Raw genomic sequence first — 17,207 nt, 5'->3', positions numbered from 1 at the left:
GGCTCGGCCCCCCTGGGCCCGGCATGGCACGGCACAGCCCCCCTGGGCCCGGCTCGGCCCCCCTGGGCCCGGCATGGCACGGCACAGCCCCCCTGGGCCCGGCTCGGCCCCCCTGGGCCCGGCATGGCACGGCACAGCCCCCCTGGGCCCGGCTCGGCCCCCCTGGGCCCGGCATGGCACGGCACAGCCCCCCTGGGCCCGGCTCGGCCCCCCTGGGCCCGGCATGGCACGGCACAGCCCCCCTGGGCCCGGCCCGGCTCGGCCGCGGGGCGGCAGCAGCGATCCCGCAGAGGCGGCGCCGCTGAGGCGACGTGTCCGTGTCGGTGTCGGTGCCCCGATGGCCGATGGCCGCCGCCCGCCTCCGCGCCCGCGCTGACCGATGTATTTGAAGAGGCCGGCCGGCGGCCTGGCCTTCTGCCTCTTCTACCTGGCCTCCAGCTTCACCAACAAGGTGGGCGCGGTGCGGGCGGGGCGCGGGGAGGCGCCGGGGCGCTGCGGGCGGTCCGCGGGTGCGGGAGCGGGGCCGAGGGAAGTGCGGGGGTCCGGGAGCAGGGGGAGGAGAAAGGAGAGAGACAGTGTGCTCTGCTTCCCCTGCCCTGCTCAGGGAGAGCCGCAGGACCAGCCCTTCCCGGATGGGACTGCCCCAAGAGTGAAAAAGTCCGCGGCGCTCCAGCCCGCCGCCCATCCCAGTGAGCTCCCGAAACTGCGGATGGAGCGCCGGTTTCGCTTTGCTCACTGTTGTGACATCCTTTATCTTTCCGCGACAGACAAGTTCCATTATTGTCTTGTTTGGGAGGGCAAGGAGGTTGACATCACGTCACTCCAATGAATGAAGTGTTATTACAGACCCAGAAGTGATGCTGCGCTGAAAGTATCGCTGGTGCTGGATATATTTCATTATTGTGTGTCTGGCAACTGTGCTCATTCCCAAAAGAAGATCTGTTAGCTAGAACAATGATATCAACTTACCAAGACGAAAATGTGAAATATCCAAAATATTATTTTAGTAGTGAGGCAAATATTAACTTCTGTGGCAACTTTGTTCCTTTGAAAACTTAAGTAACTTAAGAATTAAGGACAAGAATTTTGTTTTCCACTGTGTAACAATTGCTTATTAGAATTGCTGGAGTGTCTAAGGCAGAAGAAGTAGGCTGAAGATGGCCACATTGTGAATAAAATTGTATCATTTAAACATAGTTTGAAAGTAGTTTTTTCACTCTGGGAGGAGGAGATAGAGTAACAGCTTCGTGCTATCCTATTTGTCAGAGAGCTTGTCTGTACTTCTGGTGCAGATTTCTGAAAGAAAAAAAAAGATATTGGTGAAGCAATCAGGGTATGAATATTCTGAGGGAGGACTAGAGAAAAGCAACATTTCAGAGGTGAACATGAAATATTTTCTGGGCATTGGCCAGTGGTTTCTGTTCCAAGATACATTTGCCATTAAGGATGCCCAGAAGTAGATTGAAGTGCAGACATGAAGCAAAGTTGTAGGGACAGATAATGCACCTGATTTGACAGCCTGCTGGGAGCAGTGATTAGTTAAACAGAAAGGGGCTAAAAGAGCTGCCAGGTTGCATCATGGATTGGGAAGGGTATTTATTTGGCTTAACTGTGCTTGAGAGGAAGTCATAGGGACATTGACATAGGGCCTCCATTGTCAAACCTGATCGTAGGTTTTAGTGTAATGAAGTTTAAAATAACCAGATAACCAGAATACAGACCTTTCAGTTGTTGCAGCTGGTGCACAAATGCAAGCAGGGGTACAGACAGGTAGGTAGATCATCCTGATTTAAAATGCATGCGGCAGTTCTGACAGGTGTATGTGTAAAAGGACCTGTTGTGAATCAACAGGTCCTTTATGCTGCCTTGTCTCTGTGTACTGATGCTAGCTTAGTGACATCCCACAAACCTGAAAACTAGACATTGCAAGGTGCTCAGCACAGTTTTCTCTCTGCTGAAAGCTTCCAGCTTCTCCTTTTGCCTTTGACAGCTTCTGCTGGCTCCTGGAAGGAACAGCAAGTACGTTTAATTTTCTCTGAGGAAGCTTCAATCATTCTTCTCCTTTCCAGAAGCGGTATTTATATACTTCATCACAGGAAATTGTTAGTCCTGGAAGACATGTATTTATGCCTCACATTTGCATATTTAGTGTGAAGAGACACTAGCATCCATACGTGCAGGCCCAGACAAAGCAGGCTAAAGCAATGACACATTTTCCTTTTTATCCCCATGTATTACATCTCTGATGGGCTTTATGGGCTGCTTAGTATTCTACACAAAATAGCGTATAAGCAGAATGTTAAGTCTGTAAGATGTATTAGTCATAAGGAGACAATTATATTAAGATTATTGCTCTTAGTTCTGCCAAAGATTTCCTCTTTGATACAATATGATTTTAATTGGGTGATGCTTATGACTTTTTATTCCTGTTAATCCTTTTCCATTCAGTATGATGTATAGACTGTGTTCAGAAAGGGAAAGTGCAATTCAGATGACAGCCTTCTCCATTGTTCAATGTGTCCACTCCATGCTTCATGTACTTTAGTGTCTCTTTCCTTCCACAGTGACTGAAGCAGCATCTAGCAGTTCTGGCTTAGGAACTGTTGCAAATGAGTGGCTTAGGTTACTCAAGAGAACCACCAGCAAATGGATGGGCAAAAGCAGATTTATTATTAAAGTGAAATCATGATAAAGTTTGTTGGCGAGGTTCGGTCTACTACCACCAATACTACATTATGATATCATTACATCATTATTATATTATTACATCACTACATCTAAAACATCATTATTTGATGGTTAAAGCAGAGAAAAATCAGACTAAAATTAATCAATCTAAAAATCAATCAACCTAAAATTATTTACATAGAAGGAAGAATAGGAAGGGATAAGAATTAAAGGGAATAAGACACTCACATTGAGTCACAGCATTCATTGTGAACCTCCTTGCCAAACTTAACCCCAGATTTGATCAATGTCTAAAGGTTTTAACAGCACTTAAACATAGCAGCTCTTAATCAAAAGCTTAATTTAAACAATTTAACAGAAGATTCATATAAAATTTGGTATAGGCATGACAGTGACTCACAGGCCTATCAGATTTACAAACCTAATGTACTTAAGAATCAAAGAGAGTAATATTCATAATGATTTTACTATAGCATATTCACATTCACACACACTCAGATCTAAAGGAACATGTACAAGGTATACCCAGGAAAAATTCCCCTCAAATTCAGTGAAGTACTCACTTTGGATGTCCTTGCATATTCTTCATGGGCAAAGGGTTGAGTCTTGAGACGTGGATTGTATCAGCCCAGAATCCATCATTGTCCTTCAGAGATCTTCCAAGTGTAGCAAACGTGGGAGTTTGTTGGCTCTGAGAGGTGTCCCACTCAGAGGGAGGTTGCTGTTTGCTGTGGTCCAGGAGAGCTCAAAGGGTCTCACTCAGGACTGCTGTTTATGGGGTCACAAGAGAGTTGGGTTTAGATAAGGTAATTTTCCTTCCTGGCCTCAATGCGGGTTGGTAACTTTCTTTGAAAGTTCAGGTACAAAAATGTTGTTCCACTTGGATTGTTATGCAGGCAAGAAAAATAAGCCTCCAAGGCTGTTTGTTAAAAAGCAGGAGTTCACTGGACAGCATTAAGTTCCTGAGAGCAGACAGTGTTTCTGATAAGCTGAAGTGGAATTTAACCCAGATGCTGTTCATCAAGATTGAGGCCTATCAAGCATTTCAGAGATCATAGTGCAGCCTGATGAGGGAAGGGGGAAGAAATATACCTCAACAAGTGAAATTACTAAACAGGTTTTTTGTCTTTTTTACCAAACTAAAGCAAAATGAAAACTTTTTGTGTATGTTTTGTTGCTTGTGATTGTTTGTAAATATTATAAACTGTAGGTGTTTGATGTCCATATATCTGCTATTTGTTTTCCAGTATGTCCTGTCTGTCCTGCAATTTACCTACCCTACCCTTTTTCAAGGGTAAGTATGGTTTTAAGAATTGTTGTTTGAAAAATGACTTTAACATCTTCCTGTTCCATGCTGAAGCTAACTTTACTATGTCTTGTCTTTATTGGCTTTTGCTGTCTAGAGAACATGCTTCATGAAGCCTTAATAAAGAATTCATTAATGTGTCTTTGTTAACTTTTAAACATCATGGAGGTGATGTAATTGAGATATGTAGCGTTCATAATTTCTCATTTTCCTTAAAGTCCTAAGCTTCAGCATAGAAAAGTAGCAATTACAGTACAACCTCTCTTCTTTGGAAGAGAGGAAAATGTGAGAAAGGTGTAATCATGGTGCATCCTTTTGCTATGCTGGAGAAAACCGACATTAAACCCATCTTTAGGCCTTTACAAATACCATGTTGCTTCTTTTCATGCTTGGCCTTGGTTGTAAGTCTGCATCACAAGTCACTATCATATCTTGATGACTGTAATGAGAAATTTAGTGTTTTGATAAGGGTCCATATATGCCATCAATGCTGTTGATGAGACATTTAGTGAAAATCTGGCCTCTTCAAGCCAAGACTTCCCCCATTTTTGAGATTATGTTAAAACCTACAGACACTGGATATTTTTACTTCCTTTTCTGCTGCTTAGCATGGCTTACTTTTTTTGTCTCACTTGCAATCCCAGGACTGCAAATCAGCTCTAGGAATAATTGCCTTGAGAATCTCCACTTACTTTGAATGTATTCAGCTCAATTAGATATGCAGTGAATGCTTTGTTCAGTTTTGGCACACATGCACACAGTGTCTCTTGCACAAGGCTTTTATCATATGGGGAGAGGGTTTTGAGTAATTTGTGTAAAATAGACATAAATCAACAGAAAAATATATTTCAGTGGCAAGCATCTGTGCTACCACAGTTATTTTATTTTTCTATTTTTTGGAAATGCATTTCAACATCTTAGTATTTTTCCATAATTTCTGGCTTTTAAAAGTGACCTTTCCTTGAAAAATTTTAAGTGGCTCAGATGCACTTTCATTTAGACCTATGATAGATAAGCAAAGAGGAAAAAAATGTCATTCTCAGTTCATGCTGTTACTGTTCCTTGTCCTTGGTTTTGTTCCCTGTAGAATCTAAGATGAACTGCATTGTCCTAAGCATCTGAAACTGTCACAAACTTCTGTCCTTAAAATCTGAGACAAGAGGAAATTCTTCACAATAAAGTTGATGGGATTTCACCACTGGCTTGAATAGAGCATAGTCAAGCCTGCAGCAAAACCAGGGAAACCTGGCTTTTAAGCTCTCATAGGCTCTTAATCCAAAAAAAAGTGAAGCGAGCTGTGATAGTGGGATTGAATATTTACCACATCCATGTGGAAAATGAACTTATTCTTCTCTGACAGTGTCCAACTGCACTAGTACTGCATAGAGTGTATGTGTGAGAAAGGTTTTAAATAATTGCTTAAATGCATTGCAATAATGGGGATAATAAATAAGCCCACTTCTATACCTTGTTACAGATGTTAATGTCATTTAACATTGTAATACAATATCTCTGTCTGAACTGTGCTAGATATTCAAGGATTTTCACCCAAGAAACATGGAACACCTCTCTGAAAACCACTAGCTTAAGGCAGAAGAAAGCTGATAACTTATTTTAAAGTGCAAAATAAATCAGTGTGCATTATTTGTTACTTATTCTAAGTTATGTGCACTTATTCCCTAGGCCTCACATATTATTTGCTAGTGTCGTTCTATTTCAGGTGGCAAACATTGGTGGGTGGACTTCTGCTTCGCATCTCCTGGAAGCTGGGCTGGGTGGAACTAAACTTGTGTTCAAGGTACTGTAGGTTTTTTGGTATCTGCCAAACACTTATTTTCTGTAGCTGAATTACAACATAATTAAGTTGGTCATGGATATTATTAACTAGCTAAAACAGAGTTTGATGTGTGTGAGGTGTGGATGTTCTGCTTCACAGATGTAGAAGAGAACTCACATTTTAGTTAAATGGGTGTTTAATAACACACACTTAAACTAACCACTAATATAAAGTGGATTCAATTTAACCTTGGTAAGACAACCAAAAAGCCCTTAGTGAAAACAATAAGGATGTCTTATCCAAACATTTGTCCATATCTCTTCCCTAGATTGTTTTTCTAGTATTGTGAGAGAAACCTTGGTAATGTTAGTTAAGAGCATTGACATAATCTTCCACAAAACCCTCAGGGCTGCGAAGTCTACAATTGTGATCTGCCTTTTTCTGAAGCTGTGTCTCATAAATGGGGCTCATTCACCTTTTCCTAACTGATGTTAACCATAAAACTCCAAATTAAATGTTGCTTTGTAAACAGAGATTTTCTGCTTGAACTGAGTGTGACATCACAACTCAGAAGAGTCGTCATGCTGTACTCTGCCCAGGTGGATCCATTCTGCAGTATGGAATGTAGCATCTTTTTTATTGTGCAAAATGGTATAATTTAGAAGATCTATGCCCACAGAAATCATTGGATTTTCATCTCAGGAGATGCTAAAAACCTGCCTGGGCAATGACCTGAGTAATGTGTCTTGACTCTGAAGCTGAGAGAATTTGGACTAAATGACTGTCAGACATTCTAGTGTAACTTTTTCTCAGTGATTCTGTATTAGCAAGTGACAACTGATGAACTTTTTGTCTGAGATTCAAACAGTTGGCTTGAAAAAATGAATCTCCTCACTTGGAATGAAATCCTGTGAATATGTCAGAAAAAAAACAGGCTGTGTTCTGTTTTCATGTCCATAAAAGTGATTACATCACCACGGAAATATAAGTGAGATCGTAAATGAAAACAGAATTCAGTTCCTATTTTATAGCTGCAATAAACTGAGGATATCATAAAAACTGTCAGTGACTTTGGCAGAGACAGGATTAGGGTCCAAACAAGCCTTGCTTTACTGGCAGTTGCAGGTATATATACATATATATATATATATATGTATGTATATATGTATGTATGTATGTATATATATAATTATCAAATTTGTATTTTTCATGCAGATTTTGTCTTCACAAAACAGTCTAGAAGAATTCAGCCATTAGTAATGTATTTTTATAGTTCAGCTTTTCATCACTAATGATTATTTCTACTTCAAATCATGAAATTGAAGAAGTTGAATCTTTTTTTTCCCAGCTTGGGAAAGATACTTTCATCTTTTCCAAACCTGGGAAGACATTAAAGAAAATAGAGGACAAGAACCACTCGCTGATGTTGAAGAGATTGTTTTTATCTAAAAAAGGCTGGGATGAAAAATGGGTTTTGACCCTGGAGACTTGAGGCCACTAGATGTCAGCACACTGTAGGGAAAGGGGTTGAAATCCTTCTTGCGAAACCTCTTCCTTAGCTTTGTTAATACAAAATACCTGTTCTAGAATAGACTGAATGGAACAACTGGAATTAATTGACATGCTTTGGCTATAATTAATCCAGCTAATTAAGCATGAGTCTAAACCTGCCTTTCTTTACAAGGATTAGGCACATGCTTTAATGCTTTGCAGAGGTGGGTCTGTAACACTTATCTCCCATATTAAAAAAAAAAAAAACACCACCAAATCAAAGCCAAAACAAAAAAACCAGCCTGAAAACCCAAACATGGAAACTCTCTAAACCTTCAAACTACTACCAACCAAAAAACTCACAACAAACAAACAAACAGACAAACAAACAAACAAACATAATGTGCAAAGGTGATTTTAATGCTACCACTGGGAAATGGACATTTCCATTCCCCCCTTACAAAATACCTATCTGTTGGTTTGATGAGAGGGTTTTATCTATGTGCAGGATACTTAGGATTATCATAGCCAGTCTTCATTCTCATCATGCTTCAAATAATAAACTGCCATCTATTTGTTTGTTTATGTCCACAAAGTCTCAATTTTTCTGTCACATGGACTGATATATTTTCTAAGCCAGTTCAGGTTATCCCAAAGTGTCTCAGCAGAATTAAATTATTACATAGAGATCATTGCCCTTTGGTCTAAAGTCCAGAATACTCACCTTGCTATAAAGCACATATTATTTAGAGTAATCTCACTTGGGTTTTGTGGATAACCTGCTTTGCCTCTGCTTCCCCCTAGGACGTTCTGTAAGGGACTTTCCATCATTGTTTCTAAGCAGCAAATGTTGACTGTCTGCAAAGCTTTTATCCAAAACAAGAGCTCTGTGGAGCACAGAGGAACATGCAGCATCTACATAATGCTTCCAGTCTGCTGCCCAGCTTCTGCCTAACCTTTGTAGGCACATAAGTCTGATGTGTTCTGATTGGCATTTCTTGTAGTGCTGCATTTCACCCATAGCTAAGCAGCAGCTTAGCGCCTTTCTTTAAGTGTCGTTTGGGGGAACTTACCCATTGTCTATCATGGGATTTGGATCTAGCCCTACAACAACCACAAATTCATCAGTTCTTTTTCTATTTTGCATGTACATCACTGTATTGCCAACATGAGAAGCTGCTAATTGGTTCACATACGAGACAGATTGTTGATGCTGACACGTTACATCAAACATCCGTGCATTCTTTTTCAGTCCTGAAATTCCCACTTGGCAGCATAAAATTCTACCCTTACATCATGGAAAAAGCATCTGAAGTCCTTTTCCATTGCACTTCACAGAATTGCATTGGAGATGAAGACATATTTGGGATTCCTACAATTTAGTGGTGGGGAACATGAAAGAGCAATATTTTTATGTTTTAAATGGAAATTTCATTTTCATCATGTGTTCCTTTTATCTTCCCAGACCCACTTTCTTTTCTTCTCTCCCCCTTTCTTCAATCTGTTGCTGTTCCAATAGTGTGGGGGTATTTTTGTTGGTGTCTGATGTGAATTCATTGGTAATGAGGTATGACAGTATTAGATCTTGGTCTTGATGAAATTTCAGTTGAAGTCAATAACCTCAAAAGAAGCAGTGTTTTTATAAACATTTATGGTGACTAGTCAAGAAAACCCAGAGCAAATATTTATGCCAGTGAAAGGATCTAAAGATTATTTTTATGACCCTGGGTTTTTATTATCTTGGAAAATTATATATATGTAACAGAGGAAATGTGATATTTATGGTTTTTCCCTTGTCTGTGATTGCATGAATCTTTTCACATGTTTTATCTTAATTCATACTGTTCTGATTTCATTGTTTACTGTTTGGTTTTCTTCTGTTCCATGAAGTGTGATGGTGTAGCAGTATCTATGATTACATTTCATGTCTTACATGTTAATTGGAAGCGGAATGCAAACTAAGGAGCTACAAGCGGTTTGGTTTTGTTTTGAGAGCCAGCACTGTTCACTAATGTTTTTTCCACTTTCATTCAAAGCTTGGGAAGATTGAATGAGGCAGCCATGTCTTCAGTCCTGGGAAGGGCTGCCTTGATTCAGGCCTTTGCCTCACAGCTACTCCTTTTTTCCTTTGCCCAAAGGAAAATCTTACATTATTCTCTCTGAAATTTACCACCTGCCTGATCCCTTTTTTTCCCTTAAGTAACAAGGTTGAAAACAGGAAAAGTGCAAGCTTTGAAGCCCCTTCTCAGAACTGAAACCTGACCCTACTGCAGTAACCATGGCTAAAAAAATTAATCAGATCAATCTGATGACTTCATTCCTCCATTAGTTGTCAAACTGCCTCTAGGAGTTTGGCTCAGTCAAAAGAATATCATTAGGAAATCCCAAGAGATAGGCTTCCACAGAGACAATTTGATCTTTAGGAAGAATCTCTTTGTAAATCTGGCTGAGAAATGAATGTGTGGGTGCCCAAGTGTATTTGTACATAGTGAAAATGTGTGCTGTCTGTGCAAGTGAGCCATTTTATGCCTTCATTTGTCAGGTTTCATTCCTTTCACAGAACGTCAAGGAAATTAGTTGAAATGTCTCTCCTTTAATACCAATGGGAGTAATTTCTAAGGGAGAAAAAAAAAAAAAAACAAAACCAACACCATTTTGGAGGGAGAGGAGCCAGGGAAAGAAGAAAAAAAAGAAAACATATCTGCAGTTAGTTCCTTGCTTGGATTAGACAAAATGAATAGTTTCTGACTTGGACTCCTTAGTAAATGGGAGCAATACTGAGCAATCAGATACTGACTTTAATATGCACATGTTTGAAATTAATGTACATATATACATATTATTACATTCCTTGCAAGGAGCAGTTGCTTTCTGTATGAAAACAGAATGTGGTGAAATAATGAGATTTTAATTGTTTTCACAGGTCTGAAATACTGTCATGGCTTCCTGCATCAGTACTTTTTGTGGGTATTATTTATGCTGGCTCCAGGGCACTGTCTAGATTGGTAAGAAATGAACCAGTAGAAGTCAGTTCTTTATTACATCTACTTTGTAAACAAAGAACATTCCCTTCATACATGGTATTTAATGCTGTTCCTGGGTTGAGAGACAAGGAGGGAGGAGAGGTTTAAATAATGCAGCAGTCCTACTAAGTATCAAAAAGCATCTCTGTGACAGTCTGAAGCACTCAGCATCTCTCCAGAGTACTATGTTTTGCTTAATAGATCCTCAGTGGTCTGAATTGTGCAAGTAGGGAAGAAGCTGAAGAAATCAGTAGCTGTAACTTTGCAAAAGAAGGAATGGGGTTGTGGGATCTCTGGGAAATCCTTCCAGGAAACTGATGGAGACCATTTCAATGAGAAGGTTTCGATTCTTTGCAGGATTTGAAAAAAATTAATAGAAAGTTGGAAAGAGATTATGGGTAGGGTTAGATTACTCCACTTTGTGATTCATTTGCATCACAGTAATTTATCAAGTGTTTATAGAATGTCAAATCTGCTTCCATGAAACTTGAATGCTTTATGCTTAAACTATATATTCTTCCTTTAAAAAAGAGTAAAATAAATTGGTGAACAAGGGATTCAACCATAATCAAAAGCCATGATAAGCAAACCAAAACCACTACACATTTATTTTTAAAAAATAACAATATTTTGTTGTGCAGTCTGCAAGCTCAGATCCTGCACTAGTTTCCTTCTGCATTCTCTCATTGCATCTTTATATAAATCCAGAGCCAGCTTGCTCCTGTCACCCTCTCAGCTCTAAGAAGGATGAAAAGGGACTTTTTTACCAGATTCTGATTGTAGTGATCCCTTGAAAATCCCAGTAGAGAGATAGAGCAGAAAAGAACAGGAGGTCTCTGTCCTGGTAAGCAAGGCTGAGGGCCTTATCTTGGACACAAATAATCTTAGGAAAGCACAGGTGTGTGCTCAGAAACCCCATGCTCCCAGATCAGTTCTCTCAGCATGATTGCATTTACTTCCTCTTGCTTCCTTGTCAAAGGAAGTTCCATTGGGCTTCTTTCGTGTGAGGTAAGCCAAGTCCCCTAAGGAAAGCCTTGTCTGGAAGCACCAATAAAGCCTTGGCTGCAGCATCTTTTCTGCTTGCTCACCTGGGTGGTGGGGAAGTTAAGAATCACATCCTCTGTGTTATTTCTTCTTACTTCCTGGTCATCCTGAAAGTTATTGTATTTACCTCCTGTTCCGGCTCTGGTCATTCATGAGTGAACTGCACTGGAGTGGCAGGACTGTGAAGGGTTTTGATTTGCATCCCAAACATTTCTTAAGGTGCATCTCACACTTCTTAATGGCTTTTGTTGTACATGAGTGGGGATTTAGAGATTTAATTCTTTGGCCATTTTACAAAGCAAGACAAAAGGATGCACAGTCTTAGGCCATAATTATTATATGCTGCCTTGTAGTGGACCTAAATTGAATCCTACATAGAAGCTCTACTTACAATAACTTTGTGTACAACAATTTTATGCCACAGTGAGAATGAAAGTGGACTCTCCCAAATTCATAGCTGAATTGGCTCATGTCAACAGCATGTTTTAACTGTGGATTTATTCCTGAAGCAGAAATTATGTGTACTTTTATTATCAAATCCATGGGGACCCACTTTCAAACACTCCCGTATACTGGCAAAACTACAACTTTAATCTCTGTTTGTGCCTCTTCCTAGAGGTGCTGGCAATCTCCCCAGACCAAGGATTCAGGGCTAGAACTGGAGGAGGACTGCTTAGCTCTGGACTGAACAACTCTGGGTGATTAAAAAAAGTATCCAGAGCCATGAGGGGAGATTTTTGCAGAGTCTATTCACCCTGCCTGCCCGACCAGTAAACCTTTCTTTTCATTAAGCTCACTCACAAAATTAAGAAATACTCGCATCAAAGGCAATAGACATATGGAGAAGGTTAACTGGGCTAGGCAAACTGGAGCCATTGTTGGCTCCAAAACACATTTGGAAGAGCCAAAAGCAGAAGGGAGGAAAGAAAAACCCAACAAATTTGCTTTCACAAAGGGAAGAATGTAAATTCTGCTGTCAACTTTCCTTGTTTAGGGGTATTTCTTGTATTTGCTATTACTAAGTCAAGCTCAGAGTACTTTTATGTTAAATACTTCTGGGTTTATGTTCTCAGTTATTCAGTGACAGGTCAAGAATTGGTTTTCAGTACTGGTGAAGCCAGGTCCAACAGCTTTATGCCAGTTGTGTTTGTGTGATTTTTATTCTTATTTAGGTGCAACTGTTGTGGCTATGGATCCACCCCAGTTGTCGTTAAAACTTAAAATGTTTAGTGAGCAATGCTTATCTGGCTTTATGTTAAAGAAAAGAAAACTACAGAAAGGTGCAAAATCACATTTGAGGGATATTTGCTGCTTATATCACCTCATACTTAAAAGTTTGGATGTCACTGAGAAATCAATTCATTCTCTGCTACTGTGATTTAAATAGCATACATGAGTGGGGAAATACTGCTTCCTAATATGGCTTAGTCTTTAGATTATCTTAATCAGAGCAGAGAATTGCTTCTGTTTCAGCTGTCTGACAGAGCATGGATCTGATTTGGAGGAAGTATTATGAACCACAAATTCTGGTTGGGTTTGCCCAGGGCAATGGGTGTTTGATTCATCATTGTTATCATTGGGGTTTGTTTGTTAATGATTTCATGCTGGGATGGTGTCCAGATACCTCAGTGGGTATAATTTCAACATCATTTGTGTATGAACTATTGCATTTCTATCCTAATTTTGGGCAGCTCTTCCTAGCAGCAACTGAAAGCAATTGCCTAAAATCATCTTGCCCACAATTCTGTTGCTAGGAGTCACACTGTATTCTTAGTACCAGCAGACAGAGATGGGACAACGAATGAGAACTGTTTACTGTGGAGGTTGAAGATCCTGGATCAGAGAGGGAAAACTAGAGGCAGAAACCTGGAGCAAATTTCGCTGGGGTAGCTGAGTACACACAAACTGACTGAGCACTCAGCAGCAGGAGACAGAGGAAGCAGGGTCTGCATTTGAAGATGCCATTGCCCATGTACTGGTGACTGGAATGGGTTAAGTCTCTTTTAGGTGGTATGGCATGGGTTTGCAGCTTCAAAAACAAAACCCCACAGATATGTGGGACAGCTGTCTCTAGGAGGAGTGCCCCTTCCTATGTGTGTGGCTGCTCTGGGTTGATTTGGGCATTTTTGTTCTCTCTCCATGGCAGCCAATCCCAGTGTTCCTCACTGTGCACAATGCGGCAGAAGTCATAACCTGCAGCTTCCAGAAGTTTGTGCAGAAAGAGGTAATTGATCCATTAGTCAAGATAAATCCTGTGATAGAACTGTCCCAGGACAAGATACCTGATTTCTCTTAATACGGGCATTAGTGCCATATACTTTTCTAGACCCACTGTAATAGCTACTCATTAATAAGACACAGAGAGAGCTTTTTGCTGTTGACAAGTATCTATACTGATGTTTCCTTTGCCCCTTTAGTTGATGAAACACTGCAAATACATATCACCAGTCTGATCTGTATTTTTGAGACTGGCTTGGTCCTGCTTGTTTTTTCCTTTTGAAAATTAATATTCCCTCTCTCATGCCCCACATAAAAATCTCATTGTTTGAGCTGAGAGGAATGAGGACTATGCCCTTATATCTAATCAGTATCACAGATCTCGTGTATTGTATGATTACAGAGAGGTCCCACCTCCACATGAAATGCAGGAGGAATGATGCATTTTAGAATTTGTTTTGAATGCTTGAGATTCTGCCCTTGTGAAAGTCAGGAGAATAACTCCTGTACTCTTTTGTAAGAGCTGGGTGTTTTTTTCTCACAAAATGCATTGGCGAGCTTTCTTTTTAGACCTTTTTTTTTTTTTTAATGTTTTTCTAACTGACTGCAGAGTTGCTGTGTGAGCTAATACTGGGAAATCATTCATCACAAAGTTGTTTCTACAGTGGCCTCTGGCTTGCTGTGAACGGCATCTTCCATTCATTATAACTGTTTTCTGTATAGAAGACAGATAAATGAGTGTTTACTTCATCTAACAAACAGAAGAGGTCACTAAGATTATGCCTAAGGGACATAGCAGTGTGCACCATGGCATGTCCCTGTGTCGTTGTCCTCTGATTAGTGCCTTTGTCAAAGTGTTTCATATTTTCCTTCTTGGTCATAGGCATATGACTCCTCTCTTTAAAAACAAAAGCACTACAAACAAGGATAATGCAAACACAGGCCTAACTGGAAGCTTCTCAGGAATCATATAATATCAGAGAATTGGGAAAATTTCATGAATTTAAATTGACTGATTTGTATGAGTATTACCTAGTTAGGAAAACTTGTTATCTGAGTACATACGTTACACAGTTTTGGTATAATTCAAGTTTGAGGAGCAGGTATAAAGTTCATGTCTGGTTTTATGTTTACTTTCTGGTAAATAGTCTGAAAATATAAATCAAGGTGAAGTAGGCTGATCCATAATCCTAATTCTTCTTTATCAAATTAAATTTGCTAAGTAGTGCTCAATTTTTGAATTGTTGAATTGAATTTTTGAATGCTGCTCATTGAAGTTTTTACATGTGTGGTGCAAGTAAGATCAGCTGTCATCACTTTCCTTTTTTTTTGGAAGGGGAAAACATAATTTTACCGTATTTATAATTAAATTTTAATGTTTTAATCATACTTTTTTTTTTTTTTTTACAGCAGACCTCTCATCTGAAAGTCTGTAGGTAAGCTTTTAAAATTACTTATATTCAGATTCAGACTTGTTTTGGCTCCAGCTTCTGTATTTGCTTCAGATTATGGTACACCAAAACAATGAAGAATGTAAGGCACATTCCTGTGGGCAGTGAGCCTAAATTGCAACATAGGAGCAATTAAATAATTTTTTAAAACAATTGCTTGAATAGTTTGATATGTTTTTTCTCATTACAAAAATGAAATGAAAGAAAAAAACAGTCCCCATAAAAATGCTTTTGGAAAGGTTTGGAAGTTTTGAAGTTCCAGTAGGTAATTGTAAACAGTAAGAAAAAGATAATTACTGTGTTAGAAAATAGCTAAAAATTCCCTTCCTTAGAAATGAAAGGTAAATAAGATTCATTTCTGCTAGAAAATTCATAGCATAGAGGTGGGGATCAGTCTCTTCTGCCATGTCTCAAATGAAGGCACAAGAAGAAGCAGCCTTAAATTGCATCAGAGGAGGTTCTGATTAGATATTAGAAAGAAAGTTCACTACAAGAGTGTTTTGGCATTGGAATAAATTGCCCAGGGCAGTGGTAGACTCACCATCTCTGGAAGTGTTCAAGAGTTGTCTGGATGTGGCATCTGGGGATATGGTTTGGGGTGATTATGGGGGCGCTGGGTTGACGGTTGGACAGATCCTGAAGGTCTCTTCCAGCCTTGCTGATTCTGTGATATTAAGCTGCACAGCTACCAACCCTTGTTTGGCCCTGGTTGTTTAGGCTTCAAAAAAGAGATGGAAAGGGACAAACAGAAGTCAACCAGTCATATATTAAAATTTTGATTCTATGCTCCCACATCCCCTTGAAGTATGGGTATTTGCTGTCCTCCACATCCTGTAATCTTTTAGCTATAGTTAACAATGGATAATGTTGGGTTATTATTTCATGTACTTAGAGGTGTTATCTTCCTAATTTCTTCCTGTTGTTCCCATTATCTGACTTACTGTAGCCTTGTCTTCACCACCAGATTATTGTCAAGGATACCATTTTTAAAATAATCTTTATTCTGTCTTTTCCCATGTCCTTAGAGAGTAGCAAAATAAGCTGCAAAACCAAGTGTATGTTAATATTAATAGTGACAGTCCACAGAAATTCCTTATCAGTGTATTCCATGTAGCTTGAAAGAGTACTGATTCAGCCACATGTAAAGAATTTATGTAGCCTAAGTCAGGAGAGGACTTGTGCTGTCCTTAAGACATTTCCAGTGTAATACTAGTCACTTCCACCTTGCTCTGTGTCCTGCAACGACAATGTCACTTGTAATGGAGTCACGTCTGGTGGAATTCTTGTAACAGGCAATTCATCTTAAAGAAGTAAGTTTTTGGTAGCCATTCAGCCAGAAATTGGCTGATTTTGCCTTTCTGAGAAAGCCTAGGGAAGCCAGATGGCTAGTGAAGAAAAATATTCTCTACTAAAACCATTTGTTTCTATCACTTCTAAGGTGTTTCTCTTCTCATAAAACTTTGCCATGTACAAGTTGTGAAGAATGCATGATGTAAAAATTTTGATGGCAGAAATTACTTTTAAAATATGGAATAAGAAGATTAGACAAGTGAAGTATCAGTGTAAAATTGACTGGAATTGCCTCTATTTTGCTGAGAGTACAAATGTAGGTTGAAAGCTTTTGAAAGCGGGTTTATTTTTTCTTTCTCTTCTCCACAGTGTGCTGTTCCTCCTGGCAGCAGCAGTAGGCCTTCCTTTGTGTGACACACAGGTGAGCTCTGCTTTGCAAAGCAGCTCTAGCTAGCCATTGATGCTTGACATCTTGTTAGCTTATGAGGGATGCAGCTTTAGTGGTAAGCTAGAGTAGCATTCCTGCAAGGCAATTATAAATGTTTCCTGTTGCTATGTCATCGTCTTGCTGGGTTTACTGTGTTTGCATTGTGGTAAAACCTCTGAGCAGTGTGGACATACAACTTCTTGGTGAAGGTGGTGGCTGAGGAAACCACATTTTTACTTCTTAATAGGGCTTACAGCAAATCACTGAGGTTTGAATTAATTGTAGGTACTTTCAGGAAGTTCCTGAAATAGTTTTGTATTCACTTTACACACTTTCTGTAGCTACCTGAGAAAGAAAGGAAGCACCTCCAGAGACTGCTCCATCCAGAAAAGATCTATTCATTGAGATTCTCTTTTGGAGACTTAGGAAAGCTGCTTCCTTGCTTTAGATACCTCTGAAGTCAGATGAGTCTGGAACTTGTCTGGATACATCT

General features: G+C 39.7%; 1 protein-coding gene across 1 annotated transcript in view; it reads left to right on the top strand.

Moving 5' to 3' along the window:
- Positions 1-316: 316 nt before the first annotated feature.
- TMEM241 (transmembrane protein 241) overlaps positions 317-17,207 on the top strand; it is a 55,776-nt gene continuing 38,885 nt past the window's right edge. Inside the window, exons 1-7 of the mRNA XM_083878851.1 lie at positions 317-451; positions 3,936-3,982; positions 5,715-5,792; positions 10,186-10,267; positions 13,476-13,553; positions 14,957-14,982; positions 16,657-16,708. Coding sequence (XP_083734977.1) covers positions 380-451; positions 3,936-3,982; positions 5,715-5,792; positions 10,186-10,267; positions 13,476-13,553; positions 14,957-14,982; positions 16,657-16,708 — 435 coding nt within the window. The 5' untranslated portion in view covers positions 317-379. The remainder of the gene's footprint in view (positions 452-3,935; positions 3,983-5,714; positions 5,793-10,185; positions 10,268-13,475; positions 13,554-14,956; positions 14,983-16,656; positions 16,709-17,207) is intronic.

The sequence above is a fragment of the Zosterops lateralis genome (genome assembly GCF_965231275.1).
Source record: "Zosterops lateralis genome assembly, chromosome: 1".
NCBI lineage: Eukaryota > Metazoa > Chordata > Aves > Passeriformes > Zosteropidae > Zosterops > Zosterops lateralis.
This window is presented reverse-complemented; position numbering and strand designations above follow the sequence as displayed.